Source organism: Humulus lupulus, chromosome 7 (genome assembly GCF_963169125.1).
Source record: "Humulus lupulus chromosome 7, drHumLupu1.1, whole genome shotgun sequence".
In the NCBI taxonomy this organism is placed as follows: Eukaryota; Viridiplantae; Streptophyta; class Magnoliopsida; order Rosales; family Cannabaceae; genus Humulus; species Humulus lupulus.
The window spans coordinates 43,461,417-43,472,216 of NC_084799.1; the positions used below are offsets into that span (position 1 = coordinate 43,461,417).

The 10,800-nt window shown below is 39.6% G+C and overlaps 1 protein-coding gene across 1 annotated transcript; it reads right to left on the minus strand.

Moving 5' to 3' along the window:
• Window positions 1-439: 439 nt before the first annotated feature.
• On the minus strand, window positions 440-2,632 carry LOC133791638 (uncharacterized). Its single transcript, XM_062229557.1, has 3 exons — window positions 2,371-2,632; window positions 808-2,262; window positions 440-711 (listed from the first exon to the last, which is right to left on the minus strand). Exons 1-3 carry the CDS (start codon window positions 2,630-2,632, stop codon window positions 440-442), a joined length of 1,989 nt encoding a protein of 662 aa, XP_062085541.1.
• Window positions 2,633-10,800: the final 8,168 nt, after the last annotated feature.

Sequence of the window (10,800 nt, forward strand, 5' to 3'; positions counted from 1 at the left end):
TGTGTGAATCAGGTGTGAATCAAGTGTGAACCAGGTGTCAATTATGTGTAAACCGCGTGTGAAATATGTGTGAATCAGGTGTGAACTATGTGTGAATCAGGTGTGAATCAAGTGTGAACCAGGTGTCAATTATGTGTGAACCGCGTGTGAAATATGTGTGAATCAGGTGTGAACTATGTGTGATTTACGTGTCTGAAACAACAAACTTTAACACAAAATGTCGTATTACTGAACCAATCTAAAAATTCAAATTCCGCAATTGAAGAGTACAAAGTAAAACAATCAAAGTACAAACTAAGCATGTCTAGACGGAGGGGGGACAAACAGTGGTGCACGTCACTCGATTGTGGCCCAGGACACCACATCTACTACATCTACGTTGTTTGTTATTCTTCTCACCCTTTGATAAACGTCGTTTCTTCTTTGGACGGCCAGCCTTCTACTTCACTAAAGGAGGAGCTATCATCATACTTCCTATGTCATTTGGTATCACCCAAGATTCTTCATTACCTAGCGTATATACAGATCCACCATAGGATGACAACCACGCTTCAACTGTGTAGAATCTGGAGCATAAACTATATGGACTAATGCCACAATCTCGAGCACCAGCTAGAGCGTGTTCACAAGGAAGACCTGTCAAATCAAATCTTCTACAACTACATTTTTTCCTCCTCAGGTCGACATCTCCATCAAGATCACCGTCCAATACTGTTATTTCATACTGACTAGACGGAAAAGGGAATGAGGTAGTGGATTTGTCTGCTAACTTTCGCAAATCAGCTTATACTTTTGTGGCAAGAGGACCTGTAGCCGCTGATGCTGCAGTTTGACGCTTGAAAAACCATTTTTGTAAAGTGTGCCTCATAAATTCCATGAGACAAGTAATTGGCCACCCACGTGCCTCAGCAATGGCATTGTTCCAGCTTTCGGCAATACCTGTAGTCATTAAATTATATCGATGACTAGGAAAGAAAGAACGAGCCCACTTTTCAAAACCCACTTGATTCTCTAAGTATTGAGCAATTGCAAGATCTTTGAATTTAATCTTCTCAAAATGGCGTAAAAACTCTCGCTTTTTATAAGCTTTCACTGCAAGGAAGAATTCTTCATGGCAATGGTCAGTTTTGAACTTCGCACGGATATTCATGCTAACATGATGTATACAAGCACCGTGGTGTGCCTCAGGAAATTTTTTAGTCAAGGAACTTGCTATACTAGTATGTCTATCAGACACGAATACTAGATTCTCAACTTCACCAATCACTTCCTTCAACCTTAGTAGAAAATACAACCATGAGTCATTATTCTCTGAGTCAATTATTGAAAATGCAATTGGATATATTTGCTTGTTAGCATCTTGTCCCATGGCACATAACAAATTACCTCCACACCGAGTAGTCAAGAAGGTTCCATCTACACATATAACTGGGCGAATATATGTTTTAAACCCCATTATAGAAACACCTAAGGCCATGAAGCAATGTTTGAACCCACCTTCATTGTCCATCTGCAAATGAGTAACAATTCCAGGATTTTTTTGCTCCATCATGTATAGAAATGAGGGAAGTTTCTGAAATGATGATTCTGGTGTACCTCTTATGTAAGCCAATGCATGCTCTCGACACCTCCAAGCTTTAGCATAGCTCATATGAACTCCATATGATAAACTCATATCTTTTACAATTGACATTGGCTTGTAATTAACATTATCACCCTCAAATTTTCTCCTTATGAGATGTCCAATAAGCCATGGGGATGCCTGACGGTGATCTTTATGTCGAACATCCAATGAATATGTGTGTTCACTGAAAAATTTACGAACCTCGAACATATTGGAATTAACCAATTTTGTAGCCCTCAACCTCCATTTGCATTTATCATCAACACATACTGTACACCATATATTTTTCGCAGACTTCTTTACTTTAAACTCAAAGTTTTTCTTTAAAGCATAAAGATGGAGTTTCATCTTCAACTCTTGCTTGTTCTCAAATATTTGACCCTCTTTTATTTCCCACGAATTGATACTCGAAGAAGATGTCAGTAATTGAGTTGTTAAGGCTGAAGTAGAGCCTTTTTCCCCTTGATTCAACAAAAGTGGAGTAGTCCATAGATTATCTTCACCAACCTGTCTTACTTTACGACCTCTATTATTTGAGGAATCATGGCTCTTCAATACTTCATTGGAGGTTGACTGTTGTAAATTATGCTTCACAAGTACATCATTGCAGGTAGGCCTATCAATATTTTCATTATCATCTGAGCTTAATGCATCATTATTATCATCATCACAACTGTCTTCATTGCCATCAATGCAAAAATCATCATTCACTTTGGTTTCAACTGGAGGAATAGTATACAACTCACGCGTTTTAGTAACCAAAGAATCATTACTTCTCTTCTCTATAGTAGACACACATAGGGGTGTCCGATGATTGATAGATGTTCCTATCTCATTAAGAAAAAAAGCAACATCATCATCATTACTAATCAAAGATGGAGGGATACCTTTACTTCCAAAATGATAGATTACATTTAAGTCAAGATCAATACGAGACTTGTCAGCTTCGATTAAAGTATACAATTGATCAACAAGACTATTGTAAGTGATAGTCTTTGGCACCTTCATACCCTTGCTTTGTTTCGCACTAAATGACCAACCTTCGTTCAAAACTTGTTCCCACGATCCATTATATAACACCACAATATTTATATGTGTTTGACCTGTATAACATATGACAAAAGGTTCGAAATCCAAAGGTTATTAGGTAAAACTAGCCAAAAGAAATAAGAAATAAATGTGTGAAGCAAGCATGTGTGAAGCATGTGTGAACCAAGTGTGAAACGTGTGTGAACCATGTGTGAACCAAGTGTGAAGCATGCATGTGTGAATCATGTGTGAACCAAGTGTGAATCATGTGTGAAGTATGTGTGAATAATGTGTGAACTCGTTTGAACAATGTGTGAACACAGTGACCTAAATCGTGGAAATCATTGAACTGTGTGTGAACCAAGTGTGAATCGTGTGTGAACCATATGTGAACCAAGTGTGAATCATGTGTGAACCAAATGTGAATCATGTTTGTTCTCTTTATGAGAGAGAAGGAAGAGAGAGAAGGGGCTGAGGACGAAATGGGAAGGGAAAAAAAGGGAGGAAGAAGCCTAATGTTAATAAGGGTAAGCTAGTCTTTTCACATGGGTATAAGGTTAAAAATATGAGAAACATTAATGTGGGGTTAGAGTTAGTATTACCCTATAAAATAGGGTCATTTCATGGAGTTTCCCTATAAAAAATGTAATTTCCTTAGGGAAATTTTACCCTTTATGCATCCTAACATATTTAATTTTTTTAAAATGCCAACTTAAAAATTCTCCCCATAATATGCCCCCTCTTATATTTTGGATAAAAATACCCTCCTCACTCAAATTTAACACTTCACACATTTTTTCTCTCTATCTCTTTCTCTCATCCCTCATTTACAACCATTTTTTCACAGCTCGGAGGTGGAACGGATTGGAAGTTTCTTGGCGTTTTTAAGAGAAAAAATCATGGGTAAGTATCATTTCACTAATTTACTTATGAATATGAAATGCCATGGTTAGATATTAGATTCAAACTGTTCTGCAGTTGAGTTTGTATTTTTTTCTGCAATTTTTGAACAGTTCTTCGGATCTGGGATTTCCAAAATCGATGGTACATCAATGCTCCATCGATGCTAATGCGAACATCTAAATTAGATGATATTTTCTATGTAATATCGATGGTGTATCGATGTTGAATCAATGTCATATATGTTGATTTGGTTCAGCGTCGATATGGCATCGATGTGGCATCGATATTACATCGAAATTGAATCGCATACATAGGGCAACCATCAGCATCGATGCCACATCGAGTCCACATCGATTCCATATCGATACTGAGGCAAATTTCGACGTTATTATCGATGTAATATCGATGGTGTATCGAAATGCCATCGATGCCATATATGTTTATTTGGTTCAGCGTCGATGTGGCATTGATGTGGCATCGACGCTGAACCAAATAAACATATATGGCATCGATGGCATTTCGATACACCATCGATGCCATTTCGATACTGAGGCAAATATCTAATTTTGATGTTGGTATCGATGATGTATCGATGCCATATATGTTTATTTGGTTCAGCGTCAATAAGGCATCGATGTGGCATCGAAATGGTATCGCATCGAAATGGCAACCATCAGCATCGATGATGCACCGAAATGTCATCGATGTGGCATCGATTTTGAACTACAATACATATTTTCATAGGCATCGATACATCATCGATTTACCATTGATTCTTCATAGATTACACTTTATTTTTATAATTTTCTTATGTTTTTTTTTTGTAAATTTGCAGGTTCCAGAGTTAATATAATTGTTTCTTACAACGGTGTTTGGGAACAGAAAGGAGAAAAATGGAATTTCAAAGCTGGTTCGAACACTATAATACATGTACCAATTGATGTTGGTTACATAGAATTATTGGAGAAGTTGTATTTAAAGTTGAAAGTGGATAGGTCATTGTTTGACTTAAAGTTGGAAGTGTCGTTTACATGCAATGATTTTAGCGTAGATCCCATTGAAATCACAGATGATGAAGGAGTTAGTGCTCTTATTCTTGAAAATTCAAAGTCCTTTAAACATCGGGTTCCTTTATGCGTTAGTTCGATTGCAAAGAACATTGCTCTTATTGATCCATCTCCTAGAGCGAGTGTTAATATGGAAAATCATAATCAATCATGCACGGCTATTCCACAAACAACTCCTGGGCCAAGTGTATGCATGGGAGGTCCTAGTCATAATGAAACTTTTTTTCCCCCAACAAATCTCCCGCATGATGATGGGTATGAGTATGAGCCTTATGTCAATGACGATCCAGTTGCCCTTTCTGGTGATGATGATGAAAGAGTTGAGGGGTGCAGTAGTTCTGATGATAACACAGAGGGTCAGTTGTCGATGCTACATGTGGTTCAAGTAGATAATTTAAATGTACGACCATTGCCAAGTCGTCAAGAAAGCCAAGAACGGAGGACTGCTGGATCAGAGAGCAGTCGTCCAACTACACAAGATGATGGAAATAGATGGAGTTCTCCAGCGTATACTGCTGAAGATATCCCATGCCCCTCTTATGTTATCCCCACGTTATCTGGGGTGAGTTGTGGAGTAATAGAAGTTGGGAAAGTTTTTGAGAACAAGTTAGAGTTGAAAACGAAGGCACACTTGTATGCAATGAAGCAGAACTTCGAGTTTGTGGTGAAGAAGTCAGGTACTGAAGTTTGGTATATCACTTGCAAGGATCTTGATTGTGGGTGGAGATTGAGGGGGAAGAGAATTCCTAAATCTGATATGTTCGAGATAACTCGTTTCACCAACAAACACACTTGCTCACTTGACCTCCGACATAAAGGCCATCGCCAAGCTGCACCTTGGATTATTGGTCATTGCATAAAGAAAAAATATCAGACTGGATCGAATGCGTACATGGCAAACAACATAAGAGAGGACATTAAGCATGATTATGGCATTGAGTTGTCATATCGAAAAGCTTGGAGATGCCGAGAGAAGGCTCTTTCTTATGTCAGAGGGACACTGGAAGCATCCTATCTGAAGTTACCATCGTACCTGTTCATGCTTCAACAGAAAAATCCCGGGACGTTGACAGATTTTGTCACTGAGGAAGATCGATTCAAATATTGTTTTTCCTCACTCGGAGTTAGTAGAAGAGGGTTTCGTACATGTCGTCCTGTGTTATGTGTGGACGGTACCTTTTTAAAGACAAAATACGGTGGGCAGATGTTATGTGCAGTCGCGCTGGATGCAAATAACCCTCTATATCCAGCTGCATTTGGTATTGTGGATAGTGAGAATCATGATTCTTGGAAGTATTTCATGTCAAAGCTAAAGGAAGCAATTGGGGAAGTCGAGGACCTGGCGTTTATATCTGACAGGCATGCAAGTATTACACATGCCTTGGAAACTATTTTCCCCGATGCCTATCACGGTGCTTGCTACCACCACATTAGTATGAATGTGGTTGCTAAATTCAAGACTGATCATTGTCATGTGTTGATGTATAATGCGACATATGCTTTTAGGAAATTCGAGTTCCACGCTAACTTTGAAAAAAGCAAATCAAAAGACCCAGCCATTGCTCAATACCTAGAAGGCATGGGTTTTGATAAGTGGTCCCGTGCTTACTTTCCTGGAAATAGGTATGTCATTGTCAATTGTATTTTAATTTATGAAATCTTCTAAATGTATGTTACTATTAAATTTTAGTTTTCCTGGATACTAGGTATAATATAATGACAAGCAATTACGCTGAAAGTTTCAACAATAAGACCCGGGACGCTAGGAGCTTTCCGATAACTACATTCGTCGAATTTATTCGCTTCACACTACAGTCCTGGTTCTGTGATAGGAGAGAAACTAGCGAGAAGACAACTACAACTCTTGCATCGACCTATGAGAAAATTTTGGTGGATATGGCTGAGAAAGCTTGATTCTTGATTCCTTATGCAATAGGGAGGCATGGGTTCCATGTGTTAGATGGTGAGCTGAATGGTGAAGTCGACCTCCTGAATAAGACATGCACATGCGGCGTGTTTCAGATTATTGGTATCCCATGTGCTCATGCACTATCTGGATCCCTTAAGCGAGGGGTGAACTTTTATTCGATGTGTTCAGATTACTATAAAATTGAGAGATGGAGGTCCTCTTACACAGAATCTATATATCCTACTGGTAACGAGGAAGAGTGGATTGTTCCACATGACATTATGACAATAATAGTGAGAACACCTGCGCAGAAAAACCCGGTTGGTCGTCCAAAGAAGAAACAAGGTAGGCCTAAGATGAAACGCCATCCTTCCAATGGAGATAAATTGGTTGTTCCACACAAGTGCAGCACTTGTGGAGGTCTAGGCCATAATAGGGCAACTTGTAAAATTCGTGTTTGAAATTTATGGCATCAATGTTAAACTTTTTATTTGGGTACTAATGGTCTTTGTTACTCTTTTTATTTGTGTATTGGTGGACTTTGTTACTCTTTTTATTTGTGTATTAATGGACTTTGTTACTCTTTATATTTGTGTATTAATGGACTTTGTTAATCGAAATGACATTTTTTATATACAATACTAAGGAGAAATATACTATTGTGTATCATCGAAATCAAAATAAATGTTCTAACATCAAGGGTACACATTCTCATAAAAAATGTCGATGCATAATTTATCCCTGAAGTACTGAATGTTGTCCTCGATGGCATATGATAAGGGAATGTCTCCAAGAATGAACTCCAAGTGTTTGATGGTGAATACGCCGCAATCTCCGCTGAAACCAAGAAATCTTTATTGTGAGGGTATTGAAAATTAAAGGAGAACATTATTGAAAATCTGAATTTAGTACGTCTACCTGGTTCTAGACTGTGGGATAATATCAGTGGACATGCGCCGCCAATCAAAGTTTGGAACGGTGATCTTCGGTCTAGCTATTTTCAACTTGGGGTGTCCTTTAAACATACCAGAAGCGTTGAGTAAAGATGGAAGCATCCTAGTCCAAGGCTCGATCAACTCAGACAACTTATTATGGCTAAAGTTAGAATGATCTGAGTAAAATACAGTGATCATCCAATCAGCGAAATTTATTTTGCAAAGGATCTAGTGCCGATTTTCCATGCACCAGTGGAAGTAGACCTCGTTGCAATCACCCCAAGGCTTCTTGTACTTTTTGGCATCTCCTTTCAGGAAATCAAGAATGTCCGGGTCCCATTGGTAAGTCCTGCCATTTTTCTTGAATTCCTCGAATCTGGCAGGAATATATTGTGCAAATGATGAATCAAGTCCGGTGGCTTTCACGGGGTACGTCTTCGGCAACTCAAAAAGACGTCTCCGTATAAGATAATTCGCAGCGTCGAGATGCTGCAAATAAATAGAGTAACGTTAAGGAAGAGTGGATTGTTAAAATGAGATAAATGTTCTAACAAACATAAGAGACTTATAGTTTCTGCCAACCATTCTTTTGCCACCTTCAACTTCAAGAACCAAACAGGGGTCCCATCACAACATTCTAACTTCCTCGGTCTGCTGTTGTCAATCTCACCGAGTACCCATCGGTTAAAAGTTGTCAACATATCTTGATCCAACACCTTTAAAGGAAGGATCGTAACTAGGTCCTTAAACTTTGGTTTCTTGGCTGCTGGAGTATAGTCCTCGTACCTTACTGGTCTCTGTCTAGTGCGCTTACCTGTAACGGAGCAATTAGTATCTAATCTCTTTAAAACAAAAAAAAAAACTCATGGATTAGTCGTACCTAAAACCGTCTGCACTGGCTGAGAAGGTGTGGCTTCTCCAACAGAAGGCTCGTAAAATGAGGGGAGAATGTCGTACTCTACATCATCTGTTGGAGTGGGTGCATGAGTATGTGCAGGAGTAGGTGCAGGAGTAGGTATACCACCTAGTGTTGCTAGCTTCTCTAATATGACTTCTTGATTTTTAAGGACGATACCTAGAGTGGCCTTAACATCTTCCACTGCACCTGATAGTCTGGCTATCTCACCCAACACCTCCTCATAAGCCCCAGAAGCAGGAGCAGGAGCAGAAGTAGGTTCTGTACCAGTATCTGGAGTAGACTTTGTCGGGGCATCCTCCACAAATATGCCAGCCTCAACGGCTTTCTCAGCCACCGCAACAGCCTCTGCCTCAGGATCGCAAGGTCTTCCATCCTCTGATGCAGGCTGGATCATATTCTGCAGCATCGCATACCTAGGAGCATCCCCCTCTGTCCTCTGATATACGGCATCAAAGAAGTCTCGGTCATTTGGTCGAGGCCTTAGGATAGAAATGCATGACAATTGTAATGGAAACACAACAATCAAATTAGAAACGACATAAGTTGATTATTATAATTCAAAATTTCTTGAATTATTTAAATGTATTATAACTTACATGTCTCCTCGCAAGTACATCCTTCAAATGCAAATGCTTCGGCTGGCCTATGCTCTCCCACTGTAGCATCCTAGGGAACTTGAATCCACAAGGCTTGGCGTGTTCCTTCTGTAAATCAAGAATCGTCTCGTATGCCCAATATTGCAAGGCTGGTGGATACCCCTTGCAAGTGTACTTTGCCTCCACCTTAAAACCCTTAGAAGACTCCACCTCAGTGATCTTCTTCGCCTTCTTACCTGGTATTGTACCACCAATCGCTTTCATATCTCTATTGAATTGTTTCACAGTTGTATCGAATGAAAGGGATCCCCATGGATACTTCTCAAAATAATCTAAATCCTCGACCATCGACAATGAATCTCGCCAAATAACATTGTCATTCTCAGCGCCCAATAGTATCCCCTCCACAAAGTAAACCAAACCGAGCTTGTACAAATCATCAGGTACATCGCACATACTAAAAGCTCATTCCAAGATACTGAACCGAATGTCTTTTTCGGGTTCCACACTGAAATATGTATCAACTAGGCAGGAGGAAGTAATGTGAGGTTCAATGTCAACGACAAGTGGTGGACAGGAGCAGCTCAGGCCAGTGATAATGGCAAACTCGTGCACCCCAAACTTACATAAGTTTGGGCCCATCAAGAAATGCACCTCATCGCCACGCGGAGACTTGACCTTCCGCAAAAGCAGTGTGTGCACCAATGCCCCAGAGAACGAAAAGGGAGGGGCTGTGAAGAATGGTCCAAAAACAGACTCATTCACCCTCCCCAACAATCTATGCTCCTCAAATATTTTCTTCAATTTTGTTAACCTCTCAGAACCCCTATAGGTCATACGACCGACATAGTGATCCTCCATAGGGATCTCAAGCGGTGGGATATGTTTGGGTGGCATCTGCAAAATATCAAAAAAAAAAAAAAAGAAGAATTAGTTGAATTTATAAAAAATACTCAATCTGTTGTTGTCATCGAAATGGGATCGATGTACCATCGAAATAGCATCGATGGAGCATGGAATCGATGCCATATATGTTCAGCATCGATATGGCATCGACGTGGCATCGATAAAACATCGTTTGCCATCGATTATGCATCAACATCGATTATGCATCGATGGTACATCGATGCAGCCTTTCAATTCCACATCGATGCTCCATCGATGCAATGTCGATGCTGATGCGAACATCTAATTTAGATGTTATTTTCGATGTGATATCGATGTCAAATCGATGCCATATATGTTCAGCATCGATATGGCATCGATGTGGAATCGATGTGGCATCGATTATACTTCAGCATCGATTATGCATCAATGTGGTATCGATAAACCATCGATTATGAAAGAATCAACATGGCATCGATATACCATCGATGGAGAATCGATGGAGCATCGATTGCTCACTGTATGTCATCGATGGAGCATCGATGTGGAATCGAAAGAACATCGACCCATAAAATTTTTGCAGAATTTGCTGAATGCACATAGAATCAAACCCATTTTAAGCTACATTTTTTGCAAAATAAAGATTAACAATCAAACCCATTTCATCGATTTATACATTACGATTCAAATTTTTTTTAAAAAAAACCACATGACAACCGAATGTCTTACCTTACCATGGCCGGCGATGGAGAAGACGGTGGCGACGGCGGCTGTGAGGAGAGAGAGAGCTTCACCTGAGAGAGATGGTGAGAATGTGAACCGAGAGAAAATAATGAGATAGAAATGAGAGAGTTTGGCTGGGAAGAGGGAAGAGTTTGGTTTGGCTGGGAAGAGAGAAGGTGAGGGGTCTCAATTAGTGATATGGGTATTTTT